A 15,049-nucleotide genomic window follows, 5' to 3' on the forward strand; every position below is an offset into this window, starting at 1 on the left:
TTTTGTAAAAGCTCCCCAGATGCTTCAAAGTGATAAAGGTCTGAGCTGCTGCGGTTCTCACCAGCTCAGGTGATACTGATGCTCCAGGACCAGCTTGGAGTAGTACCTGTTCACGCCACCATCTCCTACAGGTCCAGGGTCCAGGGGTGTCTGAGCTCTGAAGGGGTAGTAGTGACAGGTTTAGGCCTCTGGCTCTTCAGAGTAGTTCCCTGTGGCCCAGCCTCTTGGGAGCTCCTCGGAGCGGGCACTGCCCATGTCAGGGAGATGCTGCAGGACCACGGGAACCTTCTGAGTGTGGGAGAAGGCTGGAGAACTTGGCATCTCTGTCCTTCCTCTGAGACAAAAGGATAGTCATCCCCATCGCTCACTTAGTCTCACTGTGGGGATGAGAAAGGTGACCCTTGCTGTGTGTTTTCAGTGGATCCTGCAAAAACATGGCAATTGGTCTTTTTCGGCATTCCAAGTATGTCTGTGTGGACAGACTGTGGGTTACAAAAGGCCTGTTTCTCAAAGTCCCTTCTGAATGGCTGCTCGCCCTGCCTCCTGGAACTAGCTGACAAAGAAAGCACCTGGTCAAAATCAACTGTTTGTTTTCTTTGATTTAATTAAAAACTTAAAAAAAAAAAATAGAAAACCAAATCCTACCTGCATCAGTCTAGTACCTATGGCCTCGCAGCAGAAGCAATAATTTATGGTCATCAGGATACAGGGACACGTGGAGGCTGAGGAGTGCGCTTCTGGGAGGGGGCTGGGCTGGGCTTCTCCCCAGTCCAGTGGGGAAGGAGACAGGCAGAGATGGGGGAGGTGGGAAAGTGTGGCTGGAGGGCACCATGACCCTTTCCTCTAGGGGCTATAATGACACATGAAGGGGCATCGGGGCTGGGATGTCCCCCAAGTAGCTCAGCCTAATGCCAAGACTTCCCTCTCCTGGGTGAGGCCCCACCGCCAAAAGAGTGGGGCTGATAGCCCCAGCTTCCCTGGAAGCCACCTCCTCAGGCTGCTCCGAGCCCCTGCACTGTTCCCTCACTCTCTCCTCTCTGCTTACTTTCTGAGACCCTGGGGCTTCCCCCAAACTGAGACAGGCCTGGTTCTCTGGGAGCAAACCTCCAAGGACCCCAGAACCCCTCAGTCAAGGGCAGCCTGGCTCCGTGTCCATCCCTTAGCGCCTGTGCTTGTACAGCTCTGCATGAACCACCCTGTGGCAGGGGCTGGGTCAGCCTGGGGGAGGGCGAGGCCAGGTGGGCAGGAGGAGAGAGTGCCCCAGGGATGGGGACCGAGGACAGGGCATGGCTGGGTGAGGCAGGGAGGAGAGCCCTTCAGTGGGGCTCTGCCGCCCCATAGAAGAAGGGGTAGTAGAGGGAGCAGGGGTAGGAGAACATGAACTTGACTGCGAACTTCATCTCCTTGTTCTTCTTGTCCCAGCGGTAGACGGCCATGAGCAGCAGCTGTCCGTCTACTTTGCGGCCCATGACCAGGAAGCTGCCAGCCAGGCTGTCCAGCTGTGGGCAGGGGCAGCCAGCACCATTCTTCATGTGCAGCACAAGCCTCTTGGTGTCCTTGCGCTTCAGGGGGCCCGGCTTGAGCAGCTTCTTCTTTTTCTGGGCTCCAATCAGCTTCCGGTCCCCATTCTCTATCTTGATCTCCTTGATGCGCATTTTGACCACTGTGTGTGGGGGGTGGACAGGGGGTCAGCCATGAGAACCATCAGGCTTGCTTAGGATGCTGGTGACCCCATGCTTGGGGTTCTGCCTGAAGCCCCAGGCCTGGGGCTTGGAGAGATGGAGCTTCCACATGTTTACTTATGAAGCTCCCACCAGGTGCTGGACTTGTACAGACATTATCGGCTTTCATCCTGACATGAATGGGTGTGGTGGGGAAATGAGGTTTGGAGAGGTGGTGATGGGCCTGAATTCTAGAGCCTGGCTTGAACTGAGATCTGGGCTGTGCCTTTCCATGATACCAGGTGCAGGGTGGAGAGCTCTCCTTGGGGAGTGAAGTTGGGCGTGGGCTCCCCAGGGAAGGGAAAATATTGAGGGTGGAGATAACCACTTGGAGGGAGTGTTTGGTGGAGGGGGTCCTTGTGATGCAGGAAGGCTGGACTTCGTGATCTCCGGGGATGGATGCTTCCAAATAGGATTTCTGGCTATGTGTTTGCATGTGTGTGGAGGGTGTTTGGAGCAGTGGTGGGCTGGTAAATGCTAGACTGCCAGCTCTGGGGAGGGGCTGCTCTGTAGCACGTGCTGATTTCCCCATCGTGACACGCAGGGTTGGGAAGCGCTGCAGTCACCTCTATAATGTGTGTGTGACTGTGTAGTGTGGTGCTGCACGTTTTGTGTATAAGAGGATGTCTGTGGTATGTGGAGGAGTTTGTAGGATGTTTATGGAGTGTGTGGCTAAGTGGGCGAGGTGATTAAAGAGCATAATAGAGCAGGGCGTGGTCACTTAGGGTAGCATCCTCCTTCTTTGGGCTTCTGGGTCCCCATCTCTGGGAGAAGCCAGAGAATAAGTTTGTCTCCCAGGGAGAGCCATTGTTATAAAAATCTTCTTTCTCTCCCACCCCCTCTGTTTCTCTCTTGGACATACACACACCTTGCAGTAATAAAGTTCTCTTCCCAAACAGACTAACAACATAAAAGACCTGCTGCAGGAAGGATTTCGTTGCTTTCTCTTTTTTAGAGACAGTGAGGCTAAGGCACAAAACAGGAACTGACCTGGCAAAGGCCAGAGGCTGGGCCGTGTGGTTTGCACCGGAGCCAGGTCCTGACTGCCCCAGCAATGAGGAGGCTCCAGGATGAAGCTGTGGGGCCGGGGACCACAGCACCCCCAGCCAGAGGTGCATCAGGTGCTAGGCAGAGGTGCCCAGGGACCAGGGGGCTGCACTTCCATCCCGGAGGCCATCTCTCCCCTCTGCTGCCCCCATCCATCTCTGGACCAAGCCTGCCTCCCACAAAGAGAATCTAGCCCTGGAGGCCCCTCTGTGGGCAGTGTCAAGGAAAGGCTGCAAGAGCCCCGGCCAGGGATGGACCATGGCCTTGAGAGGCTTCTGAAGTCCCTGGGATGCCAAAAAAATAAAAAGTGCATTTCTCTGGGGAGAGGGCAGTGACCACAGGGGCTCTACACTCACCGAAGTCGCTGGAACACATCTGCTCCATGAGTCCGTCAGCGCTGTGCTCCATCTCACACTGGGCACAGATCTTGGTCACTGAGGAAAGAAGCAGGGGTGGGTGAGGGGATCAGAGGCCAAAGAGCCAAACTTGGGTTTCAGGCTCCCCCACTGATCAGCCACCTCCGGCGCCCAAGCCGCCACTTCTCCATCAGGAATCGGGATGACGGTAATGATCACGCTCACTGAGTGGCTGTGAGATTCCAGAGACGAGGCTATGAAGGGACGAAACTGACCAGGTGGGCACGACTGCCCCGTGACCCTGGCAGCTGCACCCATGATGTGCACTGTCTTCTTCTATAGCACCTGACCTGTCTCTGTGTCTCTGCCTCCTGGTGGACCGCCCCATCATGGCAGGGCGAGGGGCTCAAAGAGGGTGGGAGTGGGAGGGCAGAGCTAGGTGGGACTCCAAGAATGGGATTTCCCTGCCTTCCAAGTTTGAGCTCCAAGGAAACCAGAATAAAAGAGCCCTGCCAGGATCCCTGCTGGGGACCGTGCGTTTCTGCATGAGCAGGTGTCTCTGCCTTCCTGGTCCCATTTCTAACCCAAGAACAGGGAGTTTCCCTTCTCTCAACACTCTCTGGTAACAAGCCCACCACCCAGCCTCGACTCTCAGGTCCCATGTGGGTGCGTAGAACTGAGGATAGCATTGGTGAGGTTAGCTTTGAGGGGTAGGTGGGGTGTGGTGGGATTCAGTTGCTTTTGGGGGGCCGGGTCAGATAGAAAACAGGGGCAGTCCTGCCCCTTGGGAGAGTCCCAGAGGGAGTCCCAGAGAGAGCCAGGGGCTTCCTAGATTCTCATATTAGCCACCCACGTGAAGCTTCCTTGCCTGATGCCGCTGTTTATTCTCCTGTCTGGTGTCCAACAGGGGCTTACTCTGTCTGAAAGCAGGTTGGCAGACAGTGGGGAAAAGAATGAGGGGGGTGCACAGTGAAGGGGAGGCTGAGACCAGAGAGGAATGAGGGGTAATGGGGTGGGGTGGAAGGTGGCACTTAAGGGTCTAGAAGTTTGGGGAACCTGAGATTGCTCCCTATTTTACAATGAGGAGACAGAGGCTCAACTCGCCCAAGGCTCCTTGTTAGGGGACAGAGCCTGGCACCCTGCTCACCATTCTGCTCTGAGCCTTACCCAGGGGTCTTCCTGCCTGGGGCACTGGGGAAAGAGTGGGAGAATTTAGGGTTCCCAGGGGCAGAAAATAGGGGCAGGGTGGAAACCACAGCCCAGAGATGCATTTAGCCCCCAGTCTGGCTACATCTTTTCCTCTAGCCTCCGCCGCTCCCCAAATCCCAACACAGGTGGGGGTCCAGGGCTATTGATGGCCAAAGGCATCTTTAGCAACCCTGGGCGTCTGTGGGCTGAGAGAAGTGATAAGGCATGTATTGGAGGCCTCAGGATGGGGTGACAGCACTGCCCGTCCCCCCACCCCCGTCGGGATTCCAGAAGCTTAGGAAGGTGGAAGCTGCGAGGGAAAGCCAGGAGAGGTTTCAGAACAGTTGGAATGGGAGAGAACCAGTTTGAACGTCCAGAGCCGCAAGGAGGCACTACGCTGGCAGGCCATGGGGGAGGGGGATGGGAAGGCTGGAAGGCTTCGGGGGGACATGCAGGGCTGAGCAAAGACTCTGTGTGTGTGTGTCTAGAGAAGGTGGCACGTCTAGAGGGCTGTGGCATCCATTGGGGTCCAGCTCACGGGTACCCAAGGGCAGTCGGAGCCCAGGGGACGGGGGCGGGAGCGCTACCTGGAGGCACGGTGGCGGGTAGGTGCCCGAACTGCACAGCGATGCACAGGTCGTTGTCCAGGGGGAACTTGTGACAATGCAGCATCTCGGGCCAGGGGAAGCCATAGGCCTCCATGAGCGGCGCGCAACCGGCGCGCACAGCCTCGCACAGCGAGCGGCAAGGGTAGATGGGCCGGTCGAGGCAGACGGGCGCGAAGAGCGAGCAGAGGAAGACCTGCGTGTCCGAGTGGCAGCGCTTGGCCAGTAGCGGCAGCCAGCTGCTCGCCTGCTGCTTCACCTCGGCCAGGCTCTCGTGCTCCAGCAGGTTGGGCAGCCGCATGCGCTTGTAGCCCACCGTGTGGCAGAGCGGCAGGTCGGCGGGGATGTCGAGGCACTGGGGCGGCTTGGAGTACGAGCGCCCGTGCAGCGGCTCGGTCTGCCAGCCGTAGTAGTCGTACTCCTCGCCCCGCGCCGGCGCCCCGTGCAGCGCCCCCAGCAGCAGCGCCAGCGCGGCCGCCCGCGCGCCCCCCGCCGCCGCCCGCATGGCTGCGCAGGCCCCCGGCACGCCGTTGCCGCCGAGCTCGCCCGAGTGGATGGCACCCTCGCTCGGCTCCCGGGCGCACCGAGTGACCCTGGCGCCTCCCACCTTAGGGCTCCAGCCCCGGCCTCGCCGCGCGCCGCAGCCAATCTCCGGCCGCCCGGCCCCCGCCCCTAGGCGGGCAGGCAGGGTGGCGCCCCCTCGGCCCCGCCTGCCCCCGGGCCCGCGCGTCCCGCCCAGAGCCCCGCCCGCTCGCGCGCCCCTCTCCCGCTCGCCCGCTGCCCCGCCGGTGCTCCAGCCTCGCCTTGCGCCTCTCGCCAGGACTCCTTCACCTCCCGAGGCTTTTTCCTCGTCTCTAGCCTTCTCCTTATCTCTCTCCGACACAGCCTCTCCTGTTCCTTTTCTCACTCACTTCACTTGGTTATCTCTCCGTCTCGGCCTTTACCCCTCTGCTCTGTTTTCTCTTTCCTGACACCTGGGTTCTCCCCTTTCCCGGCAGGAGGCTTCTGGCTGCTCACACCCTCCTGGTCCAGTCGGGCAAGTGCTTCACCCCCAGTGCTCACGCATTTATGGAGTTCCTGCCTGGTTCCGGGCAACTGTGCTGACTGCTGGGGAATCAGAGATGGATGTGATCCAGAGCCCACCTCCCAGACACCCCAGCTTAGTGGGGGCCAAGATAATCATACCTGCTGTTTGCTGCTGCCTCTGCTTTAGTGAGCACTTATTTAGTGACACTGCACAGCACTTCATAACCTTATCAACTATTTCCAATGATGACTAATACTTATTGGGTGCTTCCCATGTGTCAAGTCTTTCTGACCACATTGCATAAACTATCTGATTTAATTCTCACGATAATGGTATAAGATGGGTAGGTACTACTACTATCTGCATTTTACAGATAAAGGCACTGACCTAAAAAGATTAAGTAGGGATTGGAGCCAGGACCTGAATCCAGATCTGATTCCAGGAGTCAGAGCCGGGTCATGACCAGGGGTTCTGGATTCTGAGTCTGTAGGCTTAGTGACTCTGTGTGTCTGTAGAGGGGTGGGAGTGGGGTGGGGAGGGAAACTCAGAGAAGTGAAGTAACTGGCCCTTGGTCACATTGCTAACAGATGAAGGAGCCATGATTTGAATCCAGATGTTTGGTTCCAAAGACCAGGGAACTAGTCAGCCCTAAGATAAATTTCAGCCTCGAGTAGGAAATGCTGAGGCAGGAGAGTGTATCTCCTCTGGGAGCCTAGAGAAAGAAGGAATTGAGGAGGATATCCAGGGAGGCATCAGAGAGGGGGCAGGGTTTCAGGGACCCCATATTTGGGGTCTATCTGGATCCTGCCTTCCATTGGCTTTCCTGTGGGAGGAGTTTTGGCCAAGAGGCTTAGAGGTAGGGGGGATGGGGGGGGCTTCTTCCTGAGAACCTAACTGGAGACCTGCTCCCCAGCCTTTGTTGAGGAGGGTACCCTGGGGAGGAGTCTGGTAGCAGGGTTTGGGTGCTCTGAGCTAGGGGAAGAAGTTCTGGGGCACTTGCCCCCTACACTCTTGCCCTAAAATCCTCCCCACCCCATTCTCCTGAATGTCTCAAAGGCTCCCATCTTCCCACGGATCTATCCTTGCAGTGGTAGTGGAGAGCAGTGAAGGACCACTTCTCTTAATAGTCAAATGACACACACAAAACACTGTGTGCAAGGCTTGAGATGTGTATCCCACAGGTGGGGATACAGAAATACGAAAGACGTCGGGCCTGCCTCTTCTGATCTAGTTTTGAGAAAAAGACACAAGACGTGGCCGAGGAGGCAAAGGAAAACTAGGCAGGCAGAGCCCTCGAGTGGAACAGCCCTCTGTTGTTTTGATGTCCAGGAACACACTTTCCTCCCGTTTCTTCCTCTCCCAAATCCAGCTTGAGAGGTTCCGGGATGACCACTCAGAAGGTGAAGGACTGTTCCCTGCAGGGTCAAACAGTGTAGTGTAGTAGTGGTGCAAGATCTTGGACTTTGCAACAGAAAGAGCCAGGTTCACATCTGAGTCTATACTCTATGAGTGACGACCTTGGGCAAATATTTAGCGATTCTGACCCTTCATTTCCTTGTTTGTGAAATAGAACCTCTTCAGCAGATATTGTGAAGGGCAAGCAAAGCGGTGCATGGAAAGAAAGCCTCCTGCACAATGCCAGCACGTAATAGGCATCCAGGAATGTTAGCTCGCCAAGGGATGTGTGACTTAAGGATATAAATGTAGTGTGTGCTCTGAAAGCTCCCTCGGACACCTTGGCCCTGGCTCCGGCTTGGGACTCTGAGCAGCAGTTCTGCTCCCTGCACTCCAGCTTACCCCTCACCCGCTGCTCTGGGCTTGGTAGAGCTTCTCTACTCCTGGGGAAGTGTGGTTTTGGGCACTGGCAAGAGTGTTGGAGCTCCCAGGTGGTTGAACAAGCTGCTGGCTCCCTGGGCAGCTGGTCTCCTGTGCTGTTTTTTGGCATCCCAGTACCTGGTGTGGACAGAGTGACGCATTATTTCTGGGCTGCTTATGTAAGAACTGCACATGGTCTGAGAGCTGGGGGTGTCTGTACCTGGCAGCTCCAGGTCCTCTGAAGAGCACAGGGGCAAGGCTGGAAACCTCCTGGAAGAGGAAGATGGGTAGGCTTTACCTGACAATTCTGCCTTGAGGGCACCTGAGGCTCCTGGATATGGGGCCCGTGATGAAATTGAGGTGGGAAGCCCTTCATAAGAACCAAACCCGGGTGGGGGCTGACCCTGGGGCAGCCATTCAGGGAAGCTCTCCCTCTGTGGCCAGGCTGGCTGATTACTTTGGCCCCGGTGCCAGAGAAAGGAGGAGGCTGTGCTCTGATGTGGTCTCGCTTCTTGATGAGCTTGCTGCAGGGCCAGGGCAGCTGGGCGAAACACTTGGCATGCTGGACATCTGTCCATCTGGAAGCATCTGCTGTCTGTCCAGGCACACGTTTCCCCCAGCTGATGGAGGAACCTGCTTGTTCAAAACAATGTGTACTCATGGTTTGTTGTGAGCAAAGTTCTGCACAGATAACTCTTTGATTGGACTTGCTAATTATGGGGAATTCTCTGGTGGTCCAGTGGTTAGGACTCCTTGCTGAGATCCCTCAAGCTGTGGAGTGAGGCCAGCAAACACCTGGCTAGTTAATGTTATCAAAACCTACATTTTTTTCTTCTTTTCTTTTTGGCTGCATGGGGTCTTAGTTGCAGCATGTGGGAGCTTGTTGGGAGCTTATTCCCCGGACCAGGATCCCTGCGATTGGAATCGTAGATTCCTAACCACTGGACCACCAGGGAAGTCCCTATTTTCCTGCTTTTTCAGTGCCTACTTCAGTGGTTCTCCTTGTGGTCGGGGTTCCCTTGAGGGTCCCCAAGTGCCTTTTAGGGAGTCTACAAGGTCAAAATTGTACGTAATTTGAAGATCTACTCAAAGTGCAAGATAGACCAATGAATTTTAAGGATTTTATTTTGTTGAGTAAGAAAGGTTTATTGATGTGGATTCAGATTCTACATTACAATCAACATTGAAGGAATTGCCACATGTCAATATTTTGGAGGTATCAATTTGATAGCCATGATATCTGAAAAGGCTATTAAAATACTCCTTTTTACATTTCTATGTGAAGCCAAATTTTATCCATGTATGTCATCCAAAACAGCATGTAACAACAGATTGAATGCAGTTGATAGATGACTGTCTTCTGCTAACCTAGAATGAATGAGACTGCAAAAGTGTAAAACGGTGCCACTCTTTATTTTTTGTTTTGTAAAATATAATTACTTTTCACATAATTTTCTGTTTCTGTTAACATAATGGGTATATTATGGTTGTTTGAAATGAATTAATATATTTTTTTCAGTTTTCATTTTAACCATGGTAGATACTAATCAGTATAAATCTATATAAACAAAAGTCCTTTAATTTAAAATTTCAGTTTTTAAGGGTGTAAAGAGGTCCTGAGATCAAAAGGTTTAAGAACCACTGGCTTATTTCCTCTGTTCATTTCTGATAGAGATGTATAAAATCTACTTTGTGGTTTTGCTAATTTTTCTTTTTTTTTCTCTTGATTCAGTTTTGCTTTTTACACTTTGAAGCTGCATTGTTAGCAGCATAAAGTTTTGTGATTATTATGTGTTCTGGTTGGATTGTAATTTTTATCTGTTTGAAATAGCCTCCTTTGTTCCTTTTAATCTTTAGTCATGGGAAAAATGATTTCATGAACTAACATTTACCTCGCACCTGCTATGGGCCAGGCATACATGAGAAAGAGTGTCTATACTGGCCCATGTGGAGAACGTGGACTCATGAAAGCAGTGAAGCGTAGTGGGAGGAGTCAGGGCTTTGAGTCAGACTGACTGGTGGTGAATTCCAACTGCATCCTAGTTGTGTGTCTTTGGACATATGTCTATTGGACTTTGGACCTGAATTTGTTTATTTGTAAAATGCGGTTCAGTTCAGTTCAGTTCAGTCGCTCAGTCATGTCTGACTCTTTGTGACCCCATGAATCACAGCACACCAGGCCTCCCTATCCATCACCAAATCCTGGAGTTCACTCAAACTCATGTCCATCAAGTTGGTGATGCCATCCAGCCATTTCATTCTCTGTCGTCCCCTTCTCCTCCTGCCCCCAATCCTTCCCAGCATCAGACTCTTTTCCAGTGAGTCAGCTCGTCGCATGAGGTTAGTAACATTTATTTGCTGGGTGGTGGTGAAGATGTACTGGATACAGGATGAGAGAAGCATGTGGCAGAGCGCCCGGCGTATAGTAGTTCTGTGATGAGTGCTAGAACAGAGCCATAGCAAGAGATCTGCCACGTTCGTGCGCCTCCAAGGCCTCTCGGGCAGGCAGTGTGTCCCAGTGGGGGAGTGTGCTATGCTTGGAGTTGGGAGAGCTCAGTTGTGTGTTTGCGCTTAATAGCAAGTCCCTCCCACCCCCTGAGTCTCAGTTTCCTCATCTGTGAAGGGAGGGATGCAGTCTTTGTCCTGCACTCTCCACGGGGCTGTCTTGAGAATAATGAAAAGGAAGGGCTTTGGGATGACGATGAAGATGAGGCTGACCTGTCCTTGGCCCAAGGCGGGACCTCTTCTGTCCCCAGCTTTTTTTTTAATATTTATTTTTATTTCTTTATTTGGCTGCTTAGGTCTTAGTTGGGGCATATGGGATCTAGTTCCCTGACCTAGGACAGAACCCGGGCCCCCTGTATTGAGAGTGCTGCATCTTAGCTGCTAGACCACCAGGCAAGTCCCTGTCCTTGGCTGTGTGTGGAGGTCTTGCCAGCACAAGCTTGCCTGACTCCCGGGTGAATGTGATGCCCAAGGATGTGAGACTGAATCTCATCTTTATTCCAGAGCCTCCTGGAATTACCTGCCTTTTGCAGTCTCAGTGTTCCCCTGCTGGGACACCTGTCTTCACAGCAACTTCTGCTGAGTCCAGGGTGAGTGGTCTGTGAAATTAAGAGAACTATTAGAGGCAGTGGGGACCCATGACTATCATCCCCCAGCATCCTCCCATCCCCCACCACTTTCTATAAGAGGAAACTAGAACTTGACCTTCCTGACTCCCAGTCCAGTGCTCTTCCTACCACACTGACAGCACTGTTTTTCTTTCCAGCATTTTAGTTTTGTCAACTGCAAAGTCAACATGTATCCCACAGGCCCGTAGCTGTCTCCCCACCCCTTCCTGCTGCACAGCCTGTCTCTGGGCAGCAGTTCAGGAAGGCCTTCTCAGGATCTCGGGGCAGTGGGGGCCTTGTCCTGGAGGGCCTGGGCTTACTGCCACTGAGTTGAGTGGCCAGGGAGGTGACCTAGTCTTCCCTTTCAGGAGCTTGGACACCGGCAGGTTTTCCATTTGTCCTGGATCTCATGTGGTTCTGCAAAAAATGGAGAGGCCAGACTTGTCCTGGGCCTGGGTCTTGGTCTAGCTCTAAGAATGCCTGTCTGAGGTACAGCAGGAAGTAAGGTGGAGGGTGGGAATGGCTGGTATTCTCTGGACAGGGCTGGGATGAAGAGAAGGACAAGTACAGTCCCCTCTTCACCCTGGGTCCCCAGCACACCTGGGAGCCCTGAGGCTGTGGCTAGTGGGCAACCCAGCTAGAAGCATCTCAGAGAGGGACCCACATGTTTGGATTAAGACCACAAACTCTGGGGATGTCCCTGGTGGTCCAATGGTTAAGACCCCACACTTCCACTGCAAGGGGCACAGGTTAGGTCCCTGATCAGGGCACTAAGATCCTGCATGCTGGGAGGCACAGCCAAATATTAAATAATAATAAAAAAAAGACCACGAACTCTGGAGCAGGACTGGATTCTAATTTCAGCAATGCTCCTTGACCTTGGGCAAGTTATTTAACCTGTCTGTGCTTCAGTTTCCTCATCTATAAAATGAGGATAATAACTCTAGTGCCTTATAGGATTCCTCCCAAGGCTCTAGGTAGTCCAGGCTTCTTGGCTGGGAGAACTCATAGAACCCCAGACCTCCTTGTGCGATCCTCATCTCCTGGCCATCTTCTCTCTAGGTTGGTTTTTTTCAGTTCCTGGCTTCCCAGTAGGCTGAGGGTTCCACAGGGCAAGACTTATCTTGTCCATCACCGTTTCTCTGGCTCCTAGCACGCTGCCAATCACGTAGGAGATGCTCAATACATGTTGCATGAATGAATGACTGATTGGATGGATGAACACTTGGTGGAAGGAAGTAGAAGAAAGGAGTCTTTGGAGCCAAGTGGGTTCAGGTGGGAGCCACCTTCCTTTAACCTTTCTTGAGCTCCTTTGGAATTCTCGGGAGGCCCAGGGAAGATCAGGAGGGCTGTAGGGTGACTGAGGACTGAATGAGTGAGCTGAGAGGTATCCGATGCTTGCTGCGGGACTGGGGGTGATGGACAAGCCCTCTAAGCCCGTGCAGACCTCCCCCTTCCCCCTACTCTCTTGAACACTTGTTTAGTGCATCCTAGGTCCCTGGCATTATGTTCTGTGCTTTCCCATCCATTGCCTCATTTAATTATTCCACCCGCACTATGAGAGAGACATTCTCTTCCCCATATGATACGAGAAATTTGAGACCTAGAGAAGTGCAGCAACTTGCCCAGAGTCACACAGCCAAAGAGCAGAACCAGGACTTGAACCCAGGATTTCCCTCTGGGACTTGTGACTTGCATCTGAGTAGGGCTGGGAGCAGGTCTACACTGTCCAGCCCTGACCCAAACAGTTTTGCAGGGGAGAGGGGCCCTGGAGCTGGAGCAGGTACTTCTGTGGGACTCAAATAATGGGGCTGCAGCGGTTTGGCCCCTGTTGGCTGGGCCACTGCCCTCAGGGAGTGTGAGGTCTAGAGGGACAGCCAGCTGATAGCCTCTAATCACAGCTACAGTGGGTTCCTGGTGCAGGGTGGAGAGGTGCCCCAAAGCTGCTCTGTGGAGGAGAAAATGAGCAGTGGACACAGAGTCAAAGTTACCTACAATTAGGCTTTTGTCTCTACTGCTTATGTGGGTACTTGGGTAAGACATAACTCCTCATGCCTCAGTTTTCCCATCTGCAAAATGGGGACTTTCTTTTTGCAGATTGGTTGGTAAGATTAAATGAGAAGTACCTGAAGATTCTTAAAAGTGCTCTAGTGTAAGTGCTGAAAGAGTTTTGTGAAATCCCAGGGGGCAGTCAGTGCAGGGCCCCTACTCTCTCAGGCCCGGCTGTGGCTGCAGGGGGCCCTGGGAACCCTAGATTTACAAAATGTTTCAGCTGATAGCTATTCTCTATTCCGCTGGCTCCTGACCACCCAGGGTCTGGGAAGGCGCTATTAAAGCTCTGTAAGTTGTTCTCTGTTTCCACAAATCAACATAGGATGGTTCATTTGCCCGTGAATATAAGAGCAGATTTCTTTGCTTTTGGCTGGAATCACACGCTCGCAGGATGGAACTCCCTCTCTCACGCCAAACAGAATAATTGGCAGTCCATGCATCTTTGATTATTTAAAAAACAGAGGCTGGGAGAGGGAAGTGCGTGGCCCTGTAGGGGGAACTATAGGTCAGAGAGGCCCCAGGGACCTTTGTGCTCCTGGTGCAGGGAGGAAGTCAGGAAGCCCCTAGGAGGTCCTGGAGGGCAGGCCGTGGAGGGGAAACCCAGGGCAGGAGGGGTAGGGGTGGGGGTCAGCTGTTGGGGGAACCCTGGGCAGACAATGGCTTCATTAAGGAGAGGGTGTGGGTGGGGAGAAGCTGGGCAGGGCCAGTCAATCTCCTCTCCCCCACCCTAGCCAATGGAGTGATTGTCCTTGGCTGGGAGGGAGCTGTGGCCCTGGCCTGGGAACTGCTGGGCACTTGCCCCGAGGGCCACCGAGGTGGTCGCAGCTTCTTTGCCTGGCCCCAGAATGGGTCTTCTGTGCTCGGACGCTGAGGGTTCAGGCCACAGTGGGGCTACCTGGTGCTCGTTCTTCCAGCTGTCGGGGGTTCAAGGCATGGGTGCCCCACACAAGGCTCTCTGAAAGGGGCCCCTACTTCCCTCCTGCCCACTTCTGGGAAATTGAGGCCCTGATGAGGTTTGTCTGAGATTTGGGCTTGGCCTCACCGGCTGTGCCGTGGCTTTAGGCTGGTCGCTCCACGTCTTGACTCTCAGTTGTTGGAGAAGTGCTTCTCAGTTGGATGGACAGGCTGCCCCCGCCGCACCCCCTGCACCTCATTTGGTCATCAGAACCACTGGGGGCTGCTGCTAGCATTTACTGGGCAGGGACCAAGGATGCTAAATCACTGCCTCATCCAGTCCAGCCCTGTGGGACCAGGACTTGTTCTGTCCCAGAGACCGACAGGGCCCCTGTGAAGAAGCACTCATAGATCAATGCTTTTTGCCAGTGGTGTTTTTAAAGTAAGGTGATCCTATTTTCAAATGATGTGGCTTGTGGGAACTCAACAGATAAGACAGGTGGGAAGGGGGGCAAGTGTGGTGAGGGCTGTGGTGGGACCCAGAGCCCTGCCCCCAAGCATTCCTGTCCCCCACAGTGGCCCCTGACCAGTGTGGACTCTCTCCAGGGCCATGTGCAGCCAACTGGGCCCTATCTGGCTGTTCTGAATGCTCTGATTGCTCAGACTTCTGTTCTGATTGGTCGGTGGTTACCCTGAATCATTGGTCAAAAATGAATCTCTGGTGGCTCAGATGGTAAAGAATCTGCCTGCAATGCAGGAGACCCAGGTTTGATGCCTGGGTCAGGAAGATCCCCTGGAGAAGGAAATGGCAATGCATTCCAGTGTTCTTGCCTGGAGAATTCCATGGGCAGAGGAGCCTGGTGGGCTACTGTCCATGGGGTCACAGAGTCAGACACGACTGAGTGACTAACACTTTCGCTACACTGACCCGTTGGTCATCTCCTGACACCGGTTGGTGTCTGCCCTGTGCCACACGTCACTCCTCACCCCTACGTTTGTCCCACAGTTTTTGTGTCTGTTTAGTTGTTAGAAGTATTATGATGGGCAGATGAGGTCTGGGGTTAACTTCCCATGCCTGTGAATTGTTGCTGCCCCCTGGATCTACCTTGACTAGGCTGGCTGACATGGGCTGTCACAGGGCACACACCACAGCCAGGAGGGGAGAGAGGTTCCCAAATTTGCAGTGTGAAGCTGGTTAAAATAGCTATTCAGATTGCTGGGCCACTTGCAG

At 53.6% G+C, this 15,049-nt stretch overlaps 2 protein-coding genes across 3 annotated transcripts in view; one reads left to right on the forward strand and one right to left on the reverse strand.

Annotated features, from left to right (window-relative positions):
* Positions 1–15,049, forward strand: part of ZFYVE27 (zinc finger FYVE-type containing 27) — a 57,536-nt gene that overhangs the window by 28,864 nt on the left and 13,623 nt on the right. The gene's annotated exons all lie outside the window — the stretch shown is intronic.
* Positions 585–5,550, reverse strand: SFRP5 (secreted frizzled related protein 5). Its single transcript, XM_055424936.2, has 3 exons — positions 4,900–5,550; positions 3,125–3,202; positions 585–1,663 (listed from the first exon to the last, which is right to left on the reverse strand). The coding sequence occupies exons 1-3, from the start codon at positions 5,420–5,422 to the stop codon at positions 1,317–1,319; spliced, it is 948 nt and encodes a 315-aa protein (XP_055280911.2). The 5' UTR covers positions 5,423–5,550; the 3' UTR covers positions 585–1,316.

Source organism: Moschus berezovskii, chromosome 12 (assembly GCF_049115385.1).
Source record: "Moschus berezovskii isolate FMDL1 chromosome 12, NW_MosBer_1.0, whole genome shotgun sequence".
NCBI lineage: Eukaryota > Metazoa > Chordata > Mammalia > Artiodactyla > Moschidae > Moschus > Moschus berezovskii.